General features: G+C 45.3%; 1 protein-coding gene and 1 pseudogene across 3 annotated transcripts in view; one reads left to right on the forward strand and one right to left on the reverse strand.

Moving 5' to 3' along the window:
• The window catches only part of LOC126268104 (uncharacterized), a 634,297-nt gene that overhangs the window by 45,065 nt on the left and 562,738 nt on the right, over positions 1 to 26,494 (reverse strand). For all 3 annotated transcript variants that reach the window (XM_049973628.1, XM_049973637.1, XM_049973618.1), the window contains exon 2: positions 833 to 964. In XM_049973628.1, coding sequence (XP_049829585.1) covers positions 833 to 946 — 114 coding nt within the window. In that variant the 5' untranslated portion in view covers positions 947 to 964. The remainder of the gene's footprint in view (positions 1 to 832; positions 965 to 26,494) is intronic.
• On the forward strand, positions 2,818 to 2,935 carry LOC126289187 (5S ribosomal RNA; annotated as a pseudogene).

The following is a 26,494-nucleotide window of genomic DNA, read 5'->3' on the forward strand; positions in this document are numbered from 1 at the left end:
CTTTATGGTTGTGTGATCTTTCGCAAAACAATAATATTTATTAACGATGATTAGACATCCTATGATTCTATAATGCTTCATCGCAGAACTAGTAAAAAGTTAACTAGGAATTTTCCATTTTAATTTAAAACTATGTTGATTGGTCTTGTAGATGGAATTAAATTTCAATTTCTTGCATCACATCCATGATTTTATTTTTCTATAGCTTACGTAATATTTGTAATGATCTATCAACGAAATTATTTGTAGCAGATTTTACGAGCGGTAGTTTAAAAATAAAACTGATTTTGCATAAAATGAAATGGCCGTGTCGCTAAAGCAAATCGGCAGGTTTCAGTTACCTGCGACTCACATCACCGTTGTGTGATGTCTTCAGTAATCTACACCTGATGCCAAAAGACATTCGACCACCGGGCGGAGAGGGCGAGCGGTTCTAGGTGCTTCAGTCTGGAACTGCGCGACAGCTACGGTGCAAGTTCGAATCCTGCCTGGGGCATGGATGTGTGTGATGTCCTTAGGTTAGTTAGGTTTAAGTAGTTCTGAGTTCTAGGGGACTGATGACCTCAGAAGTTAAGTCCCATAGTGGTCACAGCCATTTGAGCCATTTTTGACATTCGACATAAGTTGGTGAATGCATGGTGACGCACAGGTGTCACAATTTGCTGAGACAAGGCGTAGCAGTTCTTGTCGAGGAATGAGGAAAACTGAGACAATTTCACGCGTCATCGACTGGTCGGCTTGTAGACGGTACTGTCAGAGTAGGTACTGCGGTGTCAGAGAGAAGAGTGCAGCTTGCTGCTGAGTGTAGTGAGGGTTAGTTGTCAGTACTCACCGCGGCCAGGAGCAGCGCCAGCAGGCAGAGGCGGAGGCAGGGGCCGGGGCCGGGCTGCAGGGGCGCGGAGGCGGCCGGCGTGCGGGGCCGCCACTCCGTCACGCCGCTCCTCATCGTAGCCGCAGCCTCGCTCTGCAACAAACAGCCAGTCACGTGGTCACTGCGGCTCAAATTCCTCTGTAATCAGCCACACGTACACAGTTAGAAACGGCACTGCTGTATACGTCCAACGACAGAAAAACCGACCCACCATCAAGAAACTTTCCGAATGAGACGGTAATCTGTAGATGTGTCGCGTCCCAAGCGTGGGTTTTGCGAGGGATTGAGCGACACGGTTCGTAAACGGGAATTAGCCGGTTGACCTAATTGAGAGGGAGACTTTTGATCTGGCTAAGATGTTAAATTCCCTGGTGTGAAGGTACAAGGCTAGGATGTTGGTAGAAGTAAACTCGTATGGACGTTATAAAAGTTCTAATTTATTCATAAAGAATACAGATCACCCTAACTGCGTAGTGATTGTACCTACAGAATAGCCAAGCCCATTACAGAGACGGTGACTGACTTCCACCGTTCTGGCTGCCTGATAGAACTTTCCAGCACTTTGCTGCCCACACTAGCACCCTACGTCAGAGTCCCGCGGTCGCTGCCTAAACGCTCATCGGCGACTATCTCCAACTGTCTGCCTGCAGCCCGCCCTCAGCCCAAGTCGGCTGCTACTCACGCTGACTACCGTCGCTGCCTAAACCCGAGAGAGAGAGAGATCCCCGGAGCGGCGTGCCTCCGAGTTTTGTTAGCTCTTCCCCTTCGACCCCGCCAGCGCTTGGCATGACGTAGCGTCGAGTGCAACTTTTCCTTATTAGGGATTGTTTTAGTATTAACTTCAGTACTTTTCTTCAGAAGCTGGGTGGAGGGGTAGAGGGGCCTCTCCCTATATGGTCACGCACTGCGTCCTGAGCCCTTCATTGGCTCCTCATGACGTAGTGCGGTCCCCACCTAGGGCCCTCTTTCTTTCTCTCTCCGCTCCCAGACTTCTCCCTCTAGCCAAGAGTGTTGATACTGTAAGTTATTGCTTATTAAGGGACCTGCCCAGAGCGCCCTTTTTATCTTAATAGCTGAGTCTGCTTCCTTGCTTATCACGCGCAGCTGCCTGGCCGCTTGGACCGCCGCCTCGGCTATCTGGCTGCGTCGTTATCTTTTGTGACCCCTCTGACACGCCTGGCGTCCCCTGTTAAATCTATCTCCCCGTATGATTTCTGGTGTATCGTCTGAGAACAACTGCATTTAGACTTGGCTTTTCTGCGGTTACAACAGATGTGGTGCACACGTACAGATAAACAAATTTCAGGAAAATTGTGTGATTTAGTCAAGTCAATAATGTCTTGAAAGACACCATGTTTACGCCAGTGATTGTTAAACTTTTTATTTCTACTGTTGCAATTTCGGCCTTAGACCATTATCAAGTGGAGATGTTTTGGCTTTAAGCCATGTCTACTTTATACAAGCTGACACATTTCAAGAAATTTCACAAGACTGTGAATCCCAGTTATGAAAAGTCAGTAATGTGTTTGTCCACGTAGGGCCCTTATGAAAGCATATATTCGGCTGGGCATTGATTGATAGAGCTTTTGGACGTCCTCCTGACGGATATTGTGCCAAATTCTGTCCAATTGGAGGGTTAGCTCGTCAAAATTCTGAGCTGGTTGGAGGCCCCTGCCCCTAATGCTCCAAACTTTCTCAATTGAGGACAGATCCGCTACATTTCAGGCCAACATAGGGTTTGGCAGGCACGAAGACAAGCAGTAGAAACTCTCACCGTGTGTGGGAGGCTATTATATTGTATACCCAGGGTGGCTTGTATGCACGAAGACAAGTAGTAGAAACTCTCGCCGTGCCTGGGAAGCCATTATCTTGTAAGCCCACAATTGCTTGCCGTGAAGGGCAAGAAAACCGGGTGTAAAATATCGTCAACGGATGTATCGATGTAGGGCAACGGCCTTGCCGCAGTGGATACACCGGTTCCCGTGAGATCACCGAAGTTAAATACTGTCGAGCGTGGTCGGCACTTGGATGGGTGACCACCCGGGTTGCCATGCGCTGTTGCCATTTTTCGGGGTGCACCCAGCCTAGTGATGCCAATTGAGGAGCTACTCGACTGAATAGTAGCGGCTTTGGTCAAGAATACTATCATAACGACCGGGAGAGCGGTGTGCTGACCCCACGCCCCTCCTATCCGCATCCTCCTCTGAGGATGGTCCCGGTAGGCCACTCGTGGCATGAAGACGGAGTGCTTCTGCTTTTTTTTTTTTTACCTATGTACTACAAGGGTGCCGCGGTTGATATACAAAGGGTCATACTACGAATTAGAAATGGCACGCCGCACCATCACTCCCGGTTGTCGGGCTTCATGGAGAGCGACAGGCAGGTTGGTATCCCACCACTATTCAGGGTTGTCTCCAGACATGTCTACGGTCTGGGATCTCATTGGCTGAAGCAGATTTGTCATCTCACAAGTGGTGAGTCCCGCTTTGAACTGAGCCCTGGTGACCAGCGAAGACATGTCTGGAGACGCCGTGGACAGCGGTGGGATACCGACTTGACTGTCACCCGCCATAGGGCCCGACTTCCAGGAGTCGTGGTCTGACATTTCTTTTCGTAGTAGACCTCATTTTCCTGTCATTTGAGGCAATTATAATTTTGATGTTCTGCAGTAAAAGTGTCGCATCACACACTATACTACTGTAAGCTACCACAATTATCCAAAGACTACTGTTGTTTTCCTAGTAATTTTAGTCAGTTAAGTTCGTGCCCGCATTACCCATATGTTAGGTGTGTTGCATATGTGCCGGGCGATACCTTCCAACGATTGCTTTCTTTATGACAATCAGTGTCTTACGACATTCCCCAAGAAACCGGAAGTGGTGAATCGTCTAGAAACTGAGTCAGGATATATAATGGGCCGGGTAACCTACAGAACATTTTTGTTCTACATAGTTATCGTTCTACCTGTTACTTAAAGAATAAACAGTATTTGTAACAAAATTGAAATTTTAAATGTTCAATCCCATGTTTTATTCGATAATTGTTGATTTGCAATGTGAAAGAGGGGGATGTTGTAGTGAAAATAAACAAAACATACAAATTTATAACACAGCAATAGAAAAAGCAGTTTCCTGAAAAAAGATACTTTGTCCAATTTATATAAAACATGTTTGTTATTCATAAATAACTTTTGTTTTTATCAATAATAACTGGAAACTGTTGCTCTTGATCACGATGAACGTTCTATTGAGTGCAAAATAAGAAATACATATACATAATTTTTGTGCATGTGAACTGTACTCGAATTAAAAGTAAGCGCTTTGGCTACGTAAAGTTCAGAAGTTATCTGCTCAACTAATTTTTATTACCTATAAAACGAAAGTGCGATTTATATTCTGTAGATATAAAATATATAATGGACTGACACTGAATGATGAGCAGTTCTAATTATGTGCAAAACAAAATTCACTTATGTTTGTTTCCATACCAATGCCACAAGTGCTACCGGTAAACCTGCTATTTACTGCGTCGTTTATGTGCAGTATCAAAACTAGGAAACCGGAATTTTTGTAGAGCACAACTCTACACTGACGTTAAAATTTGTTACTTCTTTTTCACTAACTCTGTTCGCAACACTTTTGCAGTGTTGGAAGCAGTACCTAAGAACGATTGAGCTGTACTAACTGCCGACAACCGGACTAAGGCAGGAACAGATGTTCATAACCATATTCCAGGCTTACACACACACACACACACACACACACACACACACACACACAGTTGGTATCGATAGCGTGTCTGCTGGATAACAGATACCACTGAATGCACCTGAAAAACTATATCGATGTACGACGCAGTTCGGGAAGTATCACGTCATGAATATTGCGATGCGTGAAAAACTTGTTTCTACATAGAACGTAGCGTAAATTACCCAGAGTATATTCATTCAGTATTTCATAATGACGGTATTTAGTGAGTTACAACGAACTTTAAACTTCGTTTCAAATCTTTTTTAAAAAAATTCTGTCTTACATACTTAATGTAAAATATGTAACACCTTAACTCATTTGTAAAGTTAGAAGCGGTTTTTTACATCGGAGTTCGATTCTTTGAAGGATCGCTGAAGGGAGTGGGGGGGGGGGGGGGGAGGGTGATATTTACCGGTAGCATTTCAACTAACTATTTTTCATGGTGATTAATGCGTCACTGGTTTTTGACCATACACCGTGTTCTTATTGTGTGAAACTTTTCATCCAAATCGTTTAACTGAATGGCAGTGGAAGACACATTCACAACATATGTTTTATTTCGCTCAGTCACAAGGGAATAGTTTTAGCGTAGTTCCGTAAAAATTTTGTGCAGAAATATTCTGTGTAGCGGAAGTAACGAATACAGGCGTGTTTGGTCTGAATTGGTGTTACTTTGAAAGTGATCATCGGGGGGATGGAGCGGCGTGGAGTGGCCGCGCGATTTGAGGCACCATGTGACGGATTGCGCGGTCCCTCCCGCCGGAGGTTCGAGTCCTCCCTCCGGCATGGATGTGTGTGTGTTGTTCTTAGCGTAAGTTAGTTTAAGTTATTTTAATTAGTAGGTAAGTCTAGGGACCGGTGACCTCAGCAGTTTGGTCCCTTAGGAATTCACACACATTTGAACATTTGGGGAGATTGACCGTACATGTTGGAGGTTGTTCAGAGGACATATATTTGTTATGTTCAGAAATAGTTACTAAGTTCACAATTTCGTGGTATCAACCTCTTTCCTCGCGAGTCAGAACTCTTAGACGACATGTTGCAAAAATACGTTTCGTAATTTATTGTTCCTGATTACATAGTCCCCTCGGCTATTGACAAGGCCGCAGCTACTTTCTAGCTGTATGTCTAAGCGGTCTACGGTAGGAACCTACTAGCTTCGCATAATGGTTAGGGAGTTACCCATGAAGCCAGCAGCTGTTAAAATAAATCTCCGTAAGGTCCTCGCAGGAAGTTGAAGTATTCAGGGAAGTGCTACCAGGAAACAGCCAATCAAAGAGCTCGTCTTCTGCCGCTGGGGGCAGGTGGCTGAAAGCTCTGAATGCTGAAACAATTTCGTGGAACTGCATGTAGCTCGCGCGATCGAGGAGTGTGCTGGCAATCCTCCCATATGCAGAGAGCGAATAATGTGGCTTTTGGGGTAGAGATGGTGTTTTTAAAGTTTAACCGACTCTCGAGGCAGATGCCACTGACTCTTCGCGGTCAGAAATGTTACCTTTCCTGTGTGGAAAGCCTACGGTAATTCGAAAGTGTAATCCCAAGCGCGGACGTCGAATTCCGGATAGCCATTTTCCTGTTTTCTAGGCGAGTATTGCAGTTGAATGAGAGTGCTCCCTCTCGGTAAGAAGAGGCCCCATAACAAAGCGTGGCTAGTTAGAGGTGGTGTAAAATAAAAATGTCGCACTTGGTGAACTGTAACTGTAGTCACACGATTTCCCGCGGAAACTTACATCTTGTGTTTTCGGGTGTCTTTTATCTTATTGATTGCACTGTCATCTGTTTGGCTTAGGGGATGTTATCGGCTGAAGTTGGTAGAAACCAGTTGCAGTCGCTGTATTGACTGTTAGCGGTGTAAGTTTCACTGTCGAGTGATTGGATATCGGATTCTTTTGCTGAATGGAATTACATAAGGGGTAGTCTAAAGAAAACTAGACAGATGGAAAAAAGTAAGTTACTTTTTACTATTTAGAGTATCCTGTACCACTATTAGTCATTTCGTTTTCTGTTGCATTCGCAAATAGGGCGAGAGAAAGCGACTGTGTATGTGCCTCCGTAAGAGCACTAATCTCTCTAACCTTATCATCATGATCCTTACGCGAAATGCACGTTGGCAGCAGTAGAATCGCCCTGTAGTCAGCCTCAAATGCCGGTTCTCTAAATTTTCTTAGTAGTACCTCACGAAAAGAGAGTAATTTTCCCTCCAGTGATTCTCATTTGAGTTCCAGAACCATCTCCGAGATTGTAGAAGTCTGAATTTAGGTTTCCAGGAACCGTTTTACCTTGAAAATAACAACGTGGTCGTTCTGGAAATACTTGCCTCATAATGGCTTCCTCGCCAGAATATGTGTGAACAGTTGGGGAACCCAGCGGGCGGTGGGTTTTGTCATGTTCAAAATGTCGTGTAAGATGTTGAAACCCGATCCACGAATGATTTACAGTTTTTCCACTATCGCATCGATTGTTATACGCCCGCCTTTGAGCATCAAAGTTTCCACTCACCTTGCGATTCCCACTTTCCCACAGAGATATGATCTGCTACTTCGTTCTTCGTCATTCAGACTTGTGAGGTCGCAATGGAAAAGAGTTGCGCTCTACCAAAACTATTGTTCGGTAGTTTTGATACGGTACATAAATGACTTATTGAATGGTAGGATTGCCGGTATTATTGGTAGCAATGGTAGAGAAGGAAACGCAAGTGAATGTGTGAGAGAAACCGGCAGTCGACGACTTCTTTTTTCATGTCCGTACAAAATATTAGTTGCGTTTTATAAGTAATAAAAATTAGTGGATCGCGGAACTTTTGCGATTTTATGTTATCAAAACAGCTACTTCTGATGCAAGTACAGTTTACATGCACAAACATAAAAAAATCTACATAATTATTGTTGTTATTTTGTACTTCAACTAACGTCATGATCAAAAGCAAGAGTTTTCTGTTATTGTTGATAAGTATGAAAATTGTTTACAAATAGCAGAAACATGTCCTCTAAAGCTCGACGAAGCACTGAAGCGATGTCTGATATGCTTCTATTTCGAATTTTTTTAGCTTTACCTTTTTTCCAAGAAATTGCATTTTCTAGCGCTGCATGACATATCTGTATTATTTCTTTATTTTTACTACAACGTCCCAGTTCAACAGTTTTCGAATAAAACCTAAATTAAAGATTGACAATTTCAAATTTTGCAATATATACTGCTTATTTTTAAGTAAAAGACAGAAGGATAACTATGAAGAACAAAAATGTTCCATAGGTTACGCAGCCCTTTATATACCCTCACTCACTTTCTTGACGGTTCACCGCTACCAGACACTAGTCGGATACGGAGACAACGCGATCGAATGAGGCGACGCCCAATAGGTATGCAACGCGCTGGGCGTGCGGGTAACGCAGCTGGAATCTTAACTGACCACTGCTTCTAGGAAAGCTACCGTAGTCTATGCTTACTTACGATAGTATAGAACTCTACGCTGGAAGCATCTGTGACACCCAACAATTGTTGGCGTAGACATCCATCCACAGATGTTATTGGAGCTTATTGGCACACGTGTTTAACTCATATGCATGTATGAATGTAACCGAGATTTTCCATGTTTTAGTTTATTTACTGTTTTTATTAAGCTTTACATCAGTAAACAACTTGTTCTACTGTAAAGCCTCTGAAGGACGTCAACCTCTCTCACCATGTCAGAAGGCACTACTTTTTTTCAGGCTCTAGTACAGAGAATCTCCCTATAATGTCAATTCAAACTCTAACTGTATTTACAGTTCTTTTTTTTCTATCCGGGAAACTTATGTTACAACTTTTTTCAGTTTTTGTCTTTGTTCAGTCTCAGTTCACTTCCCACTTTTGCATTTTTTTGGCCTTGTTGATAGCTTTCATTCTGATCAAAGTGAGTGTCCTTACAAAACACATTACAGGAAAGTCCTGACAAAGGATAATTCTTTACAAGATAGGCAACGTAAAATCGCAGCCTTTGCGTTATCTTCATATGATTAGTTTAAACACGGCACTTTCATAACCACTTGCTGTTGACGGAAAATGAACTCTGCATCACATTTTGACCATGTTTCAATTTCAGTGAGTCAGCGCTACATAGGGTGAGACGATCCTGTAAATCTACATTCTTTTACCTAAGATCTTTTATTTATGTTCTCATAATTTCTAATTGCTAGCGTAAGCACGCACTGACACATTCACAGCTGTGTGTGTTTTCGGGGATAACGTTTTGTCTAGTAGTAATTTTTTCATTAGTTAGTGATACACTACTGGCCATTAAAATTGCTACACCACGAAGATAACGTGCTACAGACGCGAAATTTAACAGACGCGAAGAAGATGCCGTGATATGCAAATGATTAGCTTTTCAGAGCATTTACACAAGGTTGGCGCCGGTGGCGACACGTACAACCGATTTCTCATACACAAACAGCAGATGACCGGCGTTGTCTGGTGAAACATTGTTGTGATGCCTCGTTTAAGGAAGAGAAATGCGTACCATCACGTTTCCGTCTTTGATAAAGGTCGGATTGTAGCCTATCGCGATTGCGGTTTATCGTATCGTGACATTGCTGCTCGCCTTGGTCAAGATCCAACGACTGTTAGCAGAATATGGAAACGGTGGCTGCAGGAGGGTAATACGGAACGCACAACGGCCTCGTATCACCAGCAGTCGAGATGACAGGCATCTTATCCGCATGGCTGTAACGGATCGTGCAGCCACGTCTCGATCCCTACAGATGGGGACGTTTGCAAGACAACAACAATCTGCAAGAACAGTTCGACGACGTTTGCAGCATCTATCAACTCAGAGACCATGGTTGCGGTTACCCTTGACGCTGCGTCATAGACAGCAGCGCCTGCAATGGTGAACTCAACGCCGAACCTGGGTGCACGAATGGCAAAACGTCATTTTTTCGGATGAATCCAGGTTCTGTTTACAGCATCATGATGGTCACATCCGTGTTTGGCGACATCGCGATGAACGCACATTGGAAGCGTTTATTCGTCATCGCGATATTGGCATAGCACCCGGCGTGATGGTATGGGGTGCCATTGGTTACACGTCTCGGTCATCTCTTGTCCACTTTCAATAGTGGACGTTACATTTCAGATGTGTTACGATCCGTGGCTCTACCCTTCAATCGATCCCTGCGAAACCCTGCATTTCAGCAGGATAATGCATGACCGCATGTTGCAGGCCCTATCCGGGGCTTTCTGGATACAGAAAATGTTCGACTGCTGCCCTGGCCAGCACATTCTCCAGATCTCTCACCAACTGAAAACGTCTGGTCAATGGTGGCCGAGCAACTGGCTGTGGTATCGTGTTGAAGCTGCATGGGCAGCTGTTCCTGTACACGCCATCCAATCTCTGTTTGACTCAATGCCCAGGCGTATCAAGGCCGTTATTACGGCCAGGGGTGGTTGTTCTTGGCACTGATTTCTCAGGATCTATGCACCCAAATTGCTTGAAAATGTAATAACATGTCAGTTCTAGTATAATATATTTGTGCAATGAATACCCGTTTATCATCTGCCTTTCTTCTTGCTGTAGCAATTGTAATGGCCAGTAGTGTACACTGAACTGTAAAATATCTTATACCTGTTTATGGTATCTTCGTTTTTGTGCTCAAATATTCCTGTCATTGGTCTGGAGGATGGTACATTTATAACTGAAACAGCATCAGTCTTCAACTTGTAATTCGAATCCCTCTCATAATCCGAATCAGTAAAATGTGTTGAGCAGACACGAGCATTTTCAACTGGAGACGAGCATTTTCAGCTGAAAACGGATCTGCATGTTTTCAAGCACTTATCCATTTTCGTTCCGTATAATTTTTTTCAGGAAATGTGTGGAACTCAAGTCTTAACTTATTTTGTTGAAAGTTGTGGTTAGAACAACTGGCGATCGCGCAGCATATCATTGTTTTTCCTTTCAAAACTTACTATAAAAAGATTCCTCAACATACCGGTAATTACAGCGTCACTCTGTACTCAATCGCCAGAAACTAATAAAAATTCACACTGCCGTAAAAAGTCTTGTTTTCATTCGTAAGCGCAGTTACCACGCGGTACTTAACGGCAGTCGCAGGTTGCTGAGTGCTGGTTGGGTTCACTCTGATGTCAGCGGTGGGATTTGCTACCGCGCATACACCTCGTGATCCCTGCTGTGTATTCTAGTATCCGTGCTTCTACCTACTCAGCGTGGATTTTGGAAGCGCTGTTCCAGTTCAAACAGAGAGGAAACGAATTACCGTACGGTTCTCCAATTTATGAACGTGCAGCATCATTTTAGTTTGGTTCCTACAGCGGCGTGTTACGCTACTGTGGATCAAAAACTTCAGTGTGACCCTGGATTGCAGGTTGTAACTGGAGAGGGGAAAAATCTTCGAACTTTATTTTTTCGTCCGCCGCTCGTGGTCTTCAGTAGCGTCCCGGGTTCGATTCCCGGCGGGGTCAGGGATATTGACCTGCCCCGAGATCAGTGGGTGTTGTTGTGTCATCTTGATCATAATCATCATTCATCCTCATTACGGTCGGAGGAAGGCAACGGCAAACCACCTAAATGAGGACCTTGTCTGGTACAGCGGTGTGGGTCTCCCGCAGCGTACCCCTTCGGACTGTCAAGCACCATGGGACTTCACTTCCATTTATTTTTTCGAGTTGATAATTATAGCGTTGGCTGGAATACTCTCCTTCAAATTCTGAAGGTGGCGTGGGTAAAATAGAAGGGAGAGAAAGGCTATCTACAATTTGTAGAGAAACCGGGTGGCAGTTATAACAGTCGAGGGACATGAAAGAGAAGCAGTGGTTGGAAAGGGAGTGAGACAGGGGTGTAGCCTCTCCCCGATGTTATTCAAAACTGGTTCAAATGGCTCTGAGCACTATGGGACTTAACTTCTGAGGTCATCAGTCCCTTAGAACTTAGAACTGCTTAAACCTAACTAAACTGAGGACATCACACATATCCGTGCCCGAGGCAGGATTCGAACCTGCGGCCGTAGCGGTCGCGCGGTTCCAGATTGTAGCGCCTAGAACCGCTCGGCCACCCCGGCCGGCGATGTTATTCAATCTGTATATTGAGCAAGCAGCAGCGGAAACAACAGAAAAATCCGGAGTAGGTATTAAAATCCATGGAGAAGAAACAAAACTTTGAGGTTCGCCGATGACATTGTAATTCTGTCAGAGACAGCAAAAGACCTGGAAGAGCAGTTGAACGGAATGGACAGTGTCTTGAAAGGAGGATATAAGATGAACATAAAAAAAAGCAAAATGAGGATAATGGAATGTAGTCGAGTTAACTAGGGTGATGCTGAGGGAATTAGATTAGGAAATGAGACGGTGATAGTAGTTAATGCGTTTTGCTATTTGGGGAGCAAAATAACTCATGATGGTCGAAGTAGAGAAGATATAAAATGTAGACTGGCAATGGCAAGGAAAGCGTTTATAAAAAATGTTCAAATGTGTGTGAAATCTTATGGGACTTAACTGCTAAGGACATCAGTTCGTAAGCTTACACACTACTTAACCTAAATTATCCTAACGACAAACACACACACCCATGCCTGAGGGAGGACTCGAACCTCCGCCGGGACCAGCTTCACAGTCTATGACTGCAGCGCCCTATACCGCTCGGCTAATCCGGTGCGAAAGTGTTTCTGAAGAAGAGGAATTTGTTAATATCGAGTATAGATTTAAGTGTCAGGAAGTCGTTTCTGAAAGTATTTAACGGAGTATTTTTTCGAGTTGATAAGTGAAACATGGACGATAAATAGTTTGGACAAGAAGAGAATAGAAGCTTTCGAAATGTGATGCTACAGAAGAATGCTGAAGATTAGATGTGTAGATCACGTAACTAATGAGGAGGTATTGGATAGAACTGGGGAGAAGAGGAGTTTGTGGCACAACTTGACTAGAAGAAGGGATCGGTTAGTAGGAGATGTTCTGAGGCATCAGTGGATCATCCTCGTGGAGGTTAAAAATCGTAGAGGGAGACCAAGAGATGAATACACTAAGCAGATTCAGAAGGATGTAGGCTGCAGTACGTACTGGGAGATGAAGCAGCTTGCACAGGATAGAGTAGCATGGAGAGCTGCATCAAACCAGTCTCAGGACTGAAGCCCACAACAACAACAACAAATTATAACGTTATGGCTACCGCTCGTAAAACAGGGAAGGATATAGCAGCGAGCTGATTATCGAAGCTTCGGGGATGATGATTGTGATTTGCAGCAATTAACATTGCATTAAAGCGCGTCTAACGCTGTAGCTAGAAGTGTGTAACCGGATGTTGGGATTAGCACTGAAGAATTCTTAGATCGTGCGAGTAACGCCGAGGCTTCTAGTGACGCGCGATATTGGCGAGGCGGCAGGCGGCGTCGGCCGTGTGCCGGATGCCTGGCCCGCAGCCGCCGGCTCGGCCGCTCCCTGCCGCAGACAAACGGCGTGTTCGTCCCGGCCTGGGGACGCGACGAGACGCAGCCCGACAGGAATTTTGCGCTGACGCGACTGCCGCGGTCGGTCACTTCTGATTCCTGAAACAGCGCAATAAAGTGAGCAGCGGCCGGCGCTATATTAGGAGCGAACACGGCGCGTCGGCCGGCTCGGCTCGCCTAGACGACTGCCGCGGACGGCGCGGCGAGCGGCGCAAGAAGCGGCTAGGCCGCTCGCCGACACCGTCCGGCCGGCTTCCACCTCCTGCCGCTGCCGCCGCCGCTGCCTCCTCCGCCCGCGCTCGCCACTGCCCGCCGTCCCTCACCTGCCGCTCTTTCCCGCGATTTCTTCGTCGTTTGTAGTTCACGACGAGCAGTCACCCTCTCAGTACTAGGGCAGCTCGATAACTATCTTCCCTTTGATTGCGAAGAAAACATTTTTTTGCAAAGAATTACAATGATATTTCCATCGTACTACAGGCGTCTGGGATCTGTTATCTGCCACTATGTTCGACGTATATACACTAAAGCTCTGAAGAAACTTATAGGCATGCGCATTGCAATACAGGAATATGTAAACAGGCAGAATACGACGCTACGGTCGGCAACGCCTATATAAGACAACAAGTGTCTGGCGCAGTTACTGATGCTGCGATGGCAGGTTATCAAGATTTATGTGAGTTTGAACATCGTGATATAGTCGGCGCACGAGCGATGGGACACAGCATCTCCGAGGTAGCGACGAAGCGGGATTTTCCCGTACGCAAATTTCACAAGCGTACTGTAAATACCAGGAATCCGTTAAGACATCAAATCCCCGCCATCGCTGTTGCTGGAGAAAGATCCTGCACGAACGGGACCAACGACAACTGATCCTTCAACGTGACAGAAGTGTAATCCTTCCGTAAATGAAACATCATCGATATAGGCTTTCGAAGCCGAAGGCCCACTCCTGTACCCTTACGTCTGCACGACACATGCTTCGCATGGCCCCGCAACGCCAGCATTGGACTGCTGATGACTGAAAACATGTCGCCTGGTCGGACGAGTCTCGTTTCAAATTGTATCGAGCAGGATGGACGTGTACGGATATGGAGACAACTAAATAAATCCATGGACCCTGCATGTCAGAGGGGGACTATTCAAGCTGGTGGAGGCTCTGCAATGGTGTGGGGCGTGCACAATTGAAGTGATATGGGACCCCTCGCACATCTAGATACGACTCTTGACAGGTGACACGTACGTAAGCATCCTGTCTGATCACCTGCATCCATCCATGTCCATTGTACATTCCGACAGACTTTGGAAATTCCAGCAGGACAATACGGCACACCACACGTCCAGAATTGCTACATACTGTCTCCAGGAACACTTTTATGAATTTAAACACTTCCGCTGACTAACAAACTCCCCAGACATGAACATTACTGAGCTTATCTGGGATGCCTTGCAACGTACTGTTCAGAAGAGATGTCCACCCCCTCTTTCTCTTACAACCCTGCACGATTCATGGTGTCAGTTCCCTCCAGCACTACTTCACACATTAGTCGACCCCATGCCACGTCGTGCTGCGGTACTTCTGCGTGCTCGCGGGGGCTCTACTCGATATTAGGCAGGTGTAACAGTTTCTTTGGCTCTTCAGTGTATAAATACTTGCCATCGTTTCCCCTCGTGACCTGCAGTTTATTTGCCGACGACACTGCCTTTGTCATGACGGGCCCTAACTTGGACCAGCTAATAAATTGTGCTCAATGCCAAATAGATATCATAGAGTCGGCGCAGTCCAACAAAATGACAATCAAGTCCACGAAAATTGCCACAGTGCTCTTTACTAAGAAGAGGCTACCGGTACTACATTAACCACTAAGGGTGTGATCGATTGATCACAGTCTCGACCTAATATCTGGAGATCATTTTGGATAAGTCTCTGACCTTCACGATATACACTCCTGGAAATTGAAATAAGAACACCGTGAATTCATTGTCCCAGGAAGGGGAAACTTTATTGACACATTCCTGGGGTCAGATACATCACATGATCACACTGACAGAACCACAGGCACATAGACACAGGCAACAGAGCATGCACAATATCGGCACTAGTACAGTGTATATCCACCTTTCGCAGCAATGCAGGCTGCTATTCTCCCATGGAGGCGATCGTAGAGATGCTGGATGTAGTCCTGTGGAACGGCTTGCCTTGCCATTTCCACCTGGCGCCTCAGTTGGACCAGCGTTCGTGCTGGACGTTCAGACCGCGTGAGACGACGCTTCATCCAGTCCCAAACATGCTCAATGGGGGACATATCCCGAATCTTGCTGGCCATTGTAGTTGACTTACACCTTCTAGAGCACGTTGGGTGGCACGGGATACATGCGGACGTGCATTGTCCTGTTGGAACAGCAAGTTCCCTTGCCGGTCTAGGAATGGTAGAACGATGGGTTCGATGACAGTTTGGATGTACCGTGCACTATTCAGTGTCCCCTCGACAATCACCAGAGGTGTACGGCCAGTGTAGGAGATCGCTCCCCACACCATGATGCCGGGTGTTGGCCCTGTGTGCCTCGGTCGTATGCAGTCCTGATTGTGGCGCTCACCTGCACGGCGCCAAACACGCATACGACCATCATTGGCACCAAGGCAGAAGCGACTCTCATCGCTGAAGACGACACGTCTCCATTCGTCCCTCCATTCACGCCTGTCGCGACACCACTGGAGGCGGGCTGCACGATGTTGGGGCGTGAGCGGAAGACGGCCTAACGGTGTGCGGGACCGTAGCCCAGCTTCATGGAGACGGTTGCGAATGGTCCTGGCCGATACCCCAGGAGCAACAGTGTCCTTAATTTGCTGGAAAGTGGCGGTGCGGTCCCCTACGGCACTGCGTAGGATCCTACGGTCTTGGCGTGCATCCGTGCGTCGCTGCGGTCCGGTCCTAGGTCGACGGGCACGTGCACCTTCCGCCGACCACTGGCGACAACATCGATGTACTGTAGAGACCTCACGCCCCACGTGTTGAGCAATTCGGCGGTACGTCCACCCGGCCTCCCGCATGCCCACTATACGCCCTCGCTCAAAGTCCGTCAACTGCACATACGGTTCACGTCCACGCTGTCGCGGCATGCTACCAGTGTTAAAGACTGCGATGAAGCTCCGAATGCCACGGCAAACTGGCTGACACTGACGGCGGCGGTGCACAAATGCTGCGCAGTTAGCGCCATTCGACTGCCAACACCGCGGTTCCTGGTGTGTCCGCTGTGCCGCGCGTGTGATCATTGCTTGTACAGCCCTCTCGCAGTGTCCGGAGCAAGTATGGTGGGTCTGACACACCGGTGTCAATGTGTTCTTTTTTCCATTTCCAGGAGTGTATATACAGCAACGAGAGAAGGATACTATCAACACCCATCTCAACGCCAAGACCGGGTACCAGTCCTACACATCGACAGTCCAGGCAAAACTCCTCTACGGCTGCACAGCGAGTGATACTAATAAAGGTGCAGTCCAACTAAAACAGAACGATGCCTAAGGTGGACGCTGGGGGCTCTCCGATGGACTAGAACCAAGGAGCTGCACTAAGTCCTAAAGCAGAAATATCTGCACGAAAACACAACGGAGTGTGCCACGAAGCTCTTTACCAAAGTGGGTCACTTAAGGGACGAAATACCCCAGATCCGGCTAATAGGCAAGATTTAACCCCAGCGCTGGCATAAGTACAAAGTGCCACGGACCTTCGTCCGCTCGCACCTGGCATAACCTGGTGCACCAATCATCGAAAAGCTGTGACTACCATGGCTCGTGGAACGAGTTGAACGAAGGTCCCCTACTACACCAAATACCTATATCGTAAATAAAAACGGTACCTTATTAGAGGAGCAATGGATCCAACGCTCGACCAGTTATCTAACAAAGTGTATAGTAAATTGTTAAATAAAGTGACATAATATGTGTGTACCGATCACCCACCACGAATAAACTCCGAAAGGGAGTCAGTCTTGTGGTTCCACTACCCACCAAAAAAAGATTAAAATTTTTTAAAAGAGTGATTTTTGCACTGTTTTCAAATGGTGTAAGTTTCGCCACAATCGTATTTATAATTTCAACTACAATATTACCGGTTTCTACATCTACGGCCTTCATCTATACTCCGCAAGTCATCTTATGGTGTGTAGCGAAGGGTACTTCGTGTACCACTGTTTCTCTCCCCTTTTCCTGTTCCTGTCGCGAATGGTTCACTGGAAGGAAATACATTGGCAAGCCTCTGTGTGAGTCCTAATCTCCTTAACGTTACGTTCATGATCTTTTCGCAAGATTTTCATTGGTGGAACAATTACAGGGTGGTCAGAAACATACGAAAAGCTTGTAAGGGTGTTTCAAGAGAGGCTGTTTCCGTTTGGTTCCCTTTTAACGAATAAACGTAGCTTTTGCTCACCTAGCTTAAATTTATCATTTCCAAAAATGGCACATTTTAACCGGTAATGAGCATTTCATCAAGTGGTAACTCACGGACCCGCAGGTGTCTACGCATTACCGCTTCTCATCGCGTGCAGGTGCTTGAATTTGCGCCCACGATACCTGATTGGCTAACTTCAATGCTAAATAGCTCGAAACAGTGAAACGTAACGATTTTTTTCTTAACAATTATTTATCAGCACAATATTCCCTGCAACAGTCTTACAAGCTTTTCAGACAGTCTCTGACCACCCTGTATATTGGTTGGCTCTTCTAGGAAAGTACGCTTTCGAAAAACGCTATGACGCACAACCCTATCTTGCATCATCGGCCACTAGAGTTGGCTCAGCATTTCTCAGTCCTTCGCGCTCATTGAAGGAGCCCATAACGAAACGTGCGCTCTTGCTAGGATCTTCTCTGTTTCCTCTATCAATCCTGACTGCTATGAATTCCATACTGACAAACATTAATTCAAGCGTAGGTTGGAGAGTGTTTCGTAAGCTACGGTTCCTATGGATTCTTCCAGTAAACACTCCTAGACATTTTATGGAAGTTACTGTTTCCGGTGTTTTCACTGCAATCGTGGAATCGCACAACAATAAGTTTTCCGCCTATTTATGTTTATGTTTATTTGTTTATGTTGATGGTCAATTGACACTCCTTGTACCAACTGACGATCTTCTGCAGGTATTCCTGCATTTTGCATACAGTTTTCTAGCGTTGCGAAAGTCTGTGTATAAAACAGCATCAGCCGCGGAAAGCCTTATACAACTTCCACCATTACTCACTAAGCTATTTATAAAGGGCGAACCAGAAGTCCGCCGAGACTCGTACTATGAACGAGAACAAGGAGAAATGTCTAGTAACCATGCCTTCTAAAGTATACAACTTAAGAGCTATGGGCATTTGGTCATTTTCGCTACTTTGAAGAAAAAAATCTCTTCTACTGAATAAGTGCCCATAGCTCTTACGATGTGCATTTTAGCGCCCATGTTTACCGTACATTTTTTATTGTTTTGGTCCAAGTTTCTCGGATGAATTGTGGTTCACCCTGACGTTGCGTCAGACTTCGATGGGTTGGAGAGGATGTTTTGATAAACAAATCGGGGATAGCAACCCGTGTCCGGAAACGTTATCCAACGACGCTACAGAGCACCATAGTTATAGGCGCCGGCGCCCGCCCTTAGGCCACCCCTTCAGCACCAAACGTGACTTTGTACGCTGAGGAACCGTAGGCGGAACGTCTCGCAGTGTAGTTCGGTATATCGTGATTGCGACGGTTTCGGACACGGGTTTCCATCCGCAGTTTATTTTTCTCCTACACCTTTACAAAATCTCCAGTGTTTTTCGGTAGACAGGAGACAATGCAGATTTAAATCTGTGTCTGAAACCATCATCCACCAAGGCAATAGAGCATCGCATTCGTAGGAGACAAGGCCTGTCTAAACTGGAGATCGAGGAAATCCGTCGCGATCACTGAATGACGAACAACATTGCGGGACGTTCCGCGTACGGTCCCTCATATATAAGTCATCTTTGCTGTCGAAGGGGTTGCCTATTGGCATGCGCCAGGGCCTATAGCTTCGACGCTTTGTAGCGTCTTTGGACGACGATTCCGGACACAGGTTTCTATCCTCTATTTGTCCTCGAGGCACCCTCTACTACCCCTGGTAGTTTGTCGCAACATTTCTGAGACACCCTGAATATTTAGAAAAGCACTTGTTGTAAAACACTTCCATAGGGTACGCCCGAAGTTACTTAAACGTCTGAAGATTTCTTTCCGTGGAGAGTGGCATGGTGTGTTCTGTTTGCTTGAAACTCTTCAATAACACCAATCAGCTGATCTGATATTCCACACACATTCATTAGGACAGTGCGGAACTGTGTCGAGTACCTTCCGGAAGACAAGGAACACTATCTCGACCCAGGCTTTTTGGGTCTCGTGGCCGAACAGAGCGAGCTGGGTTTCACACAGCTGTTTTTTTCGGAACCAAGTTGATTCTTACAGAGATTTTAACTCTCCGGAAATGTCATAATACGCGAGCAAAAAACATGTTCCAAAATTATACAACACACTGACGTCACAGATATAGGCCCATGGTTTTTGTGAGTCTGTTCGACGATTTTTATCGAAAACGGGAATGATCTGCTTTTCTTTCCAATCATAAGGAACGCTTCTGTCCTCCAGAGACCAGTGGTACACTGCTCCTAGAAGAGGAACAAGTTCTTTTGCATACTATACGTAGAGTCGTCACCAGCTATATTCATCTTATAAGAAGGACGCAGTGGTTCATTCCCAAATCAAAAAGGGTAACGTACGAGGACGCAGTATGTACTTGACGTCTCGTACTGCCGTCACAACTCTCTCAATAACTAGCAATCTTGTGTCTCACAAGTAGATTGAAAGAATGAAACCTCTCCACATGTCGTCGCCATAGTCACCGACGATCGTCATCTGGCTTAGTTCGGAACCGCTACTCATCGCAGACGCCATTCAGCAGCAGCCCGTGCTCCCCGGTCACGGCCGCCGTTATGGTGTTAACCGCAGCCCAAGCATGGGAAGTCCGGCTGCTGCCAGTCTCCGATCAACTGCGTGGGGCGACACAGGGTGTTGCAGGCAACCCAGCACTTGTTCTCGGACGGCAGCCGCAGATCTGAACGGGTCACAACGTACTTGGTGCCCACTACGGCGACCGTCCCTTGTGGTGGTCGTAGGTATTTGACCGAAACCCTGAATGCCTTCATTGCCCTGCCCTGCCCTCACGTTCCCATGCAGCCTAACCTCAGGCCATTGCTACATCAGAATGCCCCACAAATCTCAAGATTGCTAGATTCGACCATCTGGCCAAACGGAGATCCATAAGGAAGCCCCCTTTCAAAGTCCGACAGGTGCTGATAACGCTGTTTCACATAAGTACGCGGCAACTCTGTGTCCTTCACATCAACATCTGACATTGTTCACGCCTCTTATTCAGGATGTCCCACCTAACGTTTCCACCTCATATATTTCCTGAATAAATCAAACTATCAAAAATGCAACTGGCTTGGGATGTACCTGTGTTACGTGTTCACATAGTTGGAGGAAAGCGCAATCCCTAGCATTAAACGATCATTTTCTTCAGAGTTATGTTTTTTTAATGGTACATGTATGATTTTCCACGGAATGGAAACTAGAAGTATAATTAGATATGGCAGAATTGGTTTCGCCGCCCTGAACCTTATACTTAAGACTTTAAATAATGGAAACGGTGCCACAGTTTCTGCCGTAACCCTTTGGCTACCGAGGGGAAGCATGTGTCTCAGGATAGGTTATTAGAGAAACAACTGGAATTTGTTGCATGTTATTGCTGTGTAATAATGTCCCACTGATGAAGCGAAGCAGAATTCTTATAGCCGGCCGGAGTGGCCAAGCGGTTCTAGGCGCTTCAGTCTGGAACCGCGCGACCGCTACGGTCGCAGGTTCGAATCCTGCCTCGTGCGTGGATGTATGTGATGCCCTTAGGTTAGTTAGGTTTAAGTAGTTCTAAGTTCTAGGGGACTGATGACCACAGATGTTAAGTCCCATAGTGCTCAGAGCCATTTGGACTGATGACCACAGATGTTAAGTCCCATAGTGCTCAGAGCCATTTAAACCTTTTTTTTGTTTTTGTTTTTTTTTTTGAAGAAAACGCATGGCAGTTATGTTATGTGTGCTGCATGATATCAGGCGAAATTTCTCACCAGGCCCTCATACTTGATAGGAGACACTATTCTCTAGACATCTCAACGTGTACTCAGAACTGAAAAGAGTGAAGTGACGCGATCGACAGGCATTACCCCCAAACGCATTTGTGCAATGCTTCATTGGATTTTCACTGTGGTTTCCGTTTTGGGCCCAAAAGAACCTTAGTTTCCGAACAGTCCTCGCACTTATGAATAATCCTGTATGACCTACCCCCATCCCCGAGACCCCTTGAAAACGAAACGGAGGGAAATATTCTTTCCATTTCTTACTTATGACAAAAACATAAATTAAAAGAAGAATACATTGATGTTTTTGAAATAAAATTGTTACCTCAGAGCCAGAATGCTGCCCCAAAGTGCTCCTCCACGACATCAAACACTCTCCTGCTACAACGCGGTCAAGCCCCGTTTTGCAAGAACCACCTCTTGTTGAAATCAGCGTCACTTTGTATAATCTTCCAAAACCTTCACGTACCGTTCGGTAGAGACCGTGCCATCAAAGAATATTCCATCGATTATTCCGTTGCTAGACATTGCACACTGCATAGTCACCTGTGGAGGGTGAAGAGACTTCTCGCTTGCGAAATGCGGATTCTCAGTCCCCCAAATGCGCCAGTTTTATTTATTGACGAACCAATCCAAATGTCGCTAAGCTAACGTGAGCATTCGCATACTAATTCCTATCATGCCCCGCGGCCAACATATAGTCTGAAGTCCTAACGCAAACAGTTCAGAAATTATGATGATTTTATTTCGTATAGTTCAATAATTGTCACCTTATATATGTGCAAATAAAAAGAATAATTAAATAAAAATTAAAAAAACGTAGTTTTATGTCGTAAGTGATGTTTATTTACATTTACAAATTGTGCATTCCTGCCAATTGTGTGAGCCCCTGACATAGGTGCATTCCTAGCCAACTGTATTTGCGCATCTCCTTTTTCTTCGGATATGAGGTGGCCGAGTTAGGTGTGACGCCTCGTATACCCTACCGACGTTGTAACTACCCTACTGCACTCTGGTGGCAGTCCTAACTTGCACAGAGAGAGCTACAACTCTAATCGTTTACGTACCCGCCGACGGGTTGTCTGTGTGGAACGTTAGATTTCCATCCGACCACGTCTACTGGGTACTTCACTTTTTTCTCAGACTACGTATATATGGTGTATAGAAGGACGATTTGTTCGAACTACAAAAGTAAAAGTTTATTAAACTACGTTGTGAAGGCTGACAACGTCGCAGGACAAAGCACAGCGTGTGAACTATTACCGTGCTGCGGAATATTCTTGGGAACCATTTACATTATTTCTTGTTCGCACACGTCTCTCATGTATCAAGGAAAAGAAACGTTCTATAGCAGAACTTTCAGTCAGCCTGGCCAATGGGTATCGATTTAATTGCACACATTCATTAGGATTGGGCCACCCGTGTCTTGTGTCGCTCGTTCTCATATTAATGAAGCACACAACGTGAGACCATCGCTGTGGCGTTAATTATAGTTTCTTGGAACCGGCTGGTCCGGAGTGTTAATTGACTAAGTTACCCGACGGGGTCCCAGGGCGGCGAGGTGAGCCACAGATGACGAAATGTGGGCACTGTGGCACTCCTCTCGGGCGTATTCTGGGATGGAATACTACACTCTTTCTCCTGTTCTGTCACAAGTACATAGTAGGCAACAGATTAGAGCATATCGGTTCATGGGCAGGTGAAGGAGGTTTCTTCTATCTCTCGTTATAAGATAGCACATGTTTCCGTCGGATTATCTAAACAACAGCGGGTGGGTCGAGATTAAGTATCCAGGCACAGAGAGTATCGAATCACAAAACGAGATCGTGTTCTGCACCTAGTAGAGAAACACGCTTGAAAAGATGAGAATTGGTTAATAGTGGCGAATTTTCTTGGGAAGTTTGCTGCTAAGCACACTGTGGCATTGAGCGTTGGTTAGCTTGACTTCTCCGTCATGAACGACGCGAAATTTTATACATCCAGTACAATAAGCAGAACCGACATCTCTGCATTCCCCGTGAAGATGGGAGGAATCGTATAGGATAATTCTCTAATGATGATTCTTTGTTAGAAATACACACTCCGGTCAGTACGCTGCAAAATAATTTTTCCAAATGACGGTGTCTTACGACCAGACACTTTGTATACGCCAAGTTTCTAGTTTCTCCAAGTGTCGTCAGAGGTTTTATCTCATACAAAGAGGAAGATAAATGCGGGCTGTATATATAGTTCAGATACGTGACTGAAGGGCAGATACGTCCTTTTTCACATATAAAGTTCATCCCTAGCAAACGAATCGTTTTCGAGATAAGAAGCCACATGCAGAGCAGTAGAAATTTCCTAACAGAAGAGCCCCTGGCCAACTGAAAATTGTCCACGAAATACGAAAGCTCAACTGATCTGAAAGTTTCTTGGAGAAGAATGAGGCGACAGAAACAGCTGAATTGGACCCGTAAAAGAAGCAAAGAAAAGAGCTTTTATAAATGTACTAGTCTGACCCATCGTTTCTTCAACTAATGTGGAACTGTAGGGATTTCCATCTACGTTAGGCACATATCGAGTCGAACACCTTAAATCAAAGCCGTGCGTTAGCGACATCGCCGTCGGATAACTATCAACACGTCTTTTCCTGTGATATAAAAAATCTCTTGACACAAATGGTGGCCCTTTTGGAATTCATAGTACAGTTTTAACACCTAATTGACAAATATTTTTTAGCGTTACCACAACAATGGTAGTTATCAGCTTTCAACAGTTGATGTTCCATTGATATTAGGATTTGGGAACATGTTTTTGCTCTCGTTTAATAGTTTCTTTTTTAATATAACAATTGCTGGGCAAAGATCAACATAGATTCTGAAAAAGCTGGTCATACGAAAAGTCAATCTTCTTTCATCACTTGAGAGGTGAGCGACAGTTAAAGATTTTGTAGCTGAGTTGTTGCCATTTTTCTTGTTTGCCGGTAAACGTTTGATGCAGCTGACGCTTTAGCAAACTGTAACGAGACACGCTAAGGAGTGAAGGCTCCTTAGAAAACAGTGCTGAATATGGCCTTTTAGGGGGACAGACATCGTAGAAAGCGGAAGTAGAATGTAGAAAGTAGAATTACTACAGAAATGTAATTGGGTTGTTAGTACTCGCTATGTACCTGGTGAGTATTGTGGATAAATCTCTGAACCTATTCAAGGACAAACAGTTATGCACAAGGAGACTAGGAAATCAGAAATCTATTTCGAAATGCGTACAGATGATCAATGAGTGGTGCAGAACAAGTAGGTGAGCCCAAACATAAGTAAAATAACGTATTGCACATAAGTAAGCGGAAACATCAATTACTGTATGATTGTACAATTGTCGATAAATCAGTGCAAATAGTAACATCCAAAAATAAATAGGAGTAGCTGTTCAAAGCGACTTGAACTGGAAAGACCAATAATACAAGACTAGGAAAAGCAGATACTATGCTGAGATTTATCAGAAGAATACTAAGAAACTGTAGTTCATCCACGAAAGAAATCGCTTACAAACCACTCTTTCGAGCAGTGCTCGAATGTTGCTCGTCAGCCTAGGCTCTTAGGAGGTGGGAGTAACAAAGGATCCAAAGAGAAGCAGAGTGGTTTGCCACGGCATCGTTTAGTAAGCGTAGGAGTGTTACGGGGATACCCACCAAACACCAGACGCAGACGCTTTAATTGACGGACTGCAGAAATTTACTGTTGGAATCTGCAAGGCATACGTTCCGAGAAGAGTCTAGTGACGCATTACTTCCCTCCACATAGATCTCGTGAACTGACAACTCGACAAAATCAGAGGAATTAGAGCATATATGGAGGATTACCGATAGTCGTTCTCCACACACGCCACACAGATAAGGTGGAACAGATAAGGGAGAAAAATAGTATATATTGTTGTTGTGTTCTTCAGTTCGAAGACTGGTTTGACGCCACCCTCCACGCTAATCTACCTTATGCAAGTCTTTTCATCTCTGCATAACTACTAGACCTATATCCACTTGAACTTGCTTGCTATATTCAAGCTTTGGTTTTCCAGATCTCTGTGTGATTTGTTTTCTGCTGAGGCTTTCTTCAGTTACCAAAGTCACAGTTTCTTGATGCCTTAAGGTGCCGCCTCTCCCTCGATAGTTTCTTTTACTCAAGTTGTGTTATGAGTTACTTTTCTTTTCAGTTCGATTTAATACCTCGTTATTGGTTACTAGATCTAACCAGCTAAGCTTCAGCAATTTCCTGTAGCATCACACTTCGGAAACTTCTGTTCTCGTCCTCTTGACCTGTTTATCTCTCACGTTTCGCTTCCGTACACGAATACACTCCAGATAAATAAACGACTAAAAAAAAAAGTCACTTCTGCAAAACCCCGTGATATTGTCTCCCATTGCGAAGCAGAAGTTGGAAATTTGACTCTAAGTTGCCTGCAACCTTCCTCTTTAATGGCGCAAAAGAGTGGCTCACTGCAACATCACCCTCGAGTTCGGCAACGCTTCACACAGCAAGATGTCGAAACATGAAGAAAAAGGTCCAGAGCTCAAGAATCGAGTGACCTCTAAGGCGGGTTAATGATGTCACAATGAAACCAGATTTCAACACAGTTCTGCCCAACGCCACTGTGCACGTGTCACTCGACTGGTAGCTCGCCACATCTTCTCTTACCTACATTCCAGGCCTTCTTTTGACAACTCTGAGATGGAGGTCAGACCCACAACAACATGCGTTGTAATCACTCGATTTTCTTATTGCTGGCCGAAGAAAACATTTTAGACTCACCACCACAGCTCGGGAGGTGGCATGAAGGACGTCAATGAAATCACCCATTCTCTTGGGGACATCGAGTCCTGCACATGTCGAAAAGGACAGTTCGCAGTGCAATTTGCAACAGCAAGAAGTTCCTAACAGCGTTCGACACTGCTGACATGCAGCGTTCGACACTGCTGATATGCCACAATCCCCACGCACCCTCCCTCTCCTCACTCCGGACAATTCAAATCTACTCTAAGGAATCGTAAGGCTGCAACTTCAGTGTTCAACAAAAGTTTCGCATACTATTGTAAAATGTAGTCTACGATACAGAGGCCTCATAGACCCAGTAACCAGAGCCCACACACTGTAGCCCATGGTGTTTACTATTGGCATGCTATGTGGCCGTTTTCCAGCTATTTAAACATACCGCTGCAGCAGCTGGACACCGCGAATAGTTCATTATCAACAACAGCTTCATTCAGCACTGCAGTAACATGCCACGTAGAGGCATA

This window comes from Schistocerca gregaria, chromosome 1, assembly GCF_023897955.1.
Source record: "Schistocerca gregaria isolate iqSchGreg1 chromosome 1, iqSchGreg1.2, whole genome shotgun sequence".
In the NCBI taxonomy this organism is placed as follows: domain Eukaryota; kingdom Metazoa; phylum Arthropoda; class Insecta; order Orthoptera; family Acrididae; genus Schistocerca; species Schistocerca gregaria.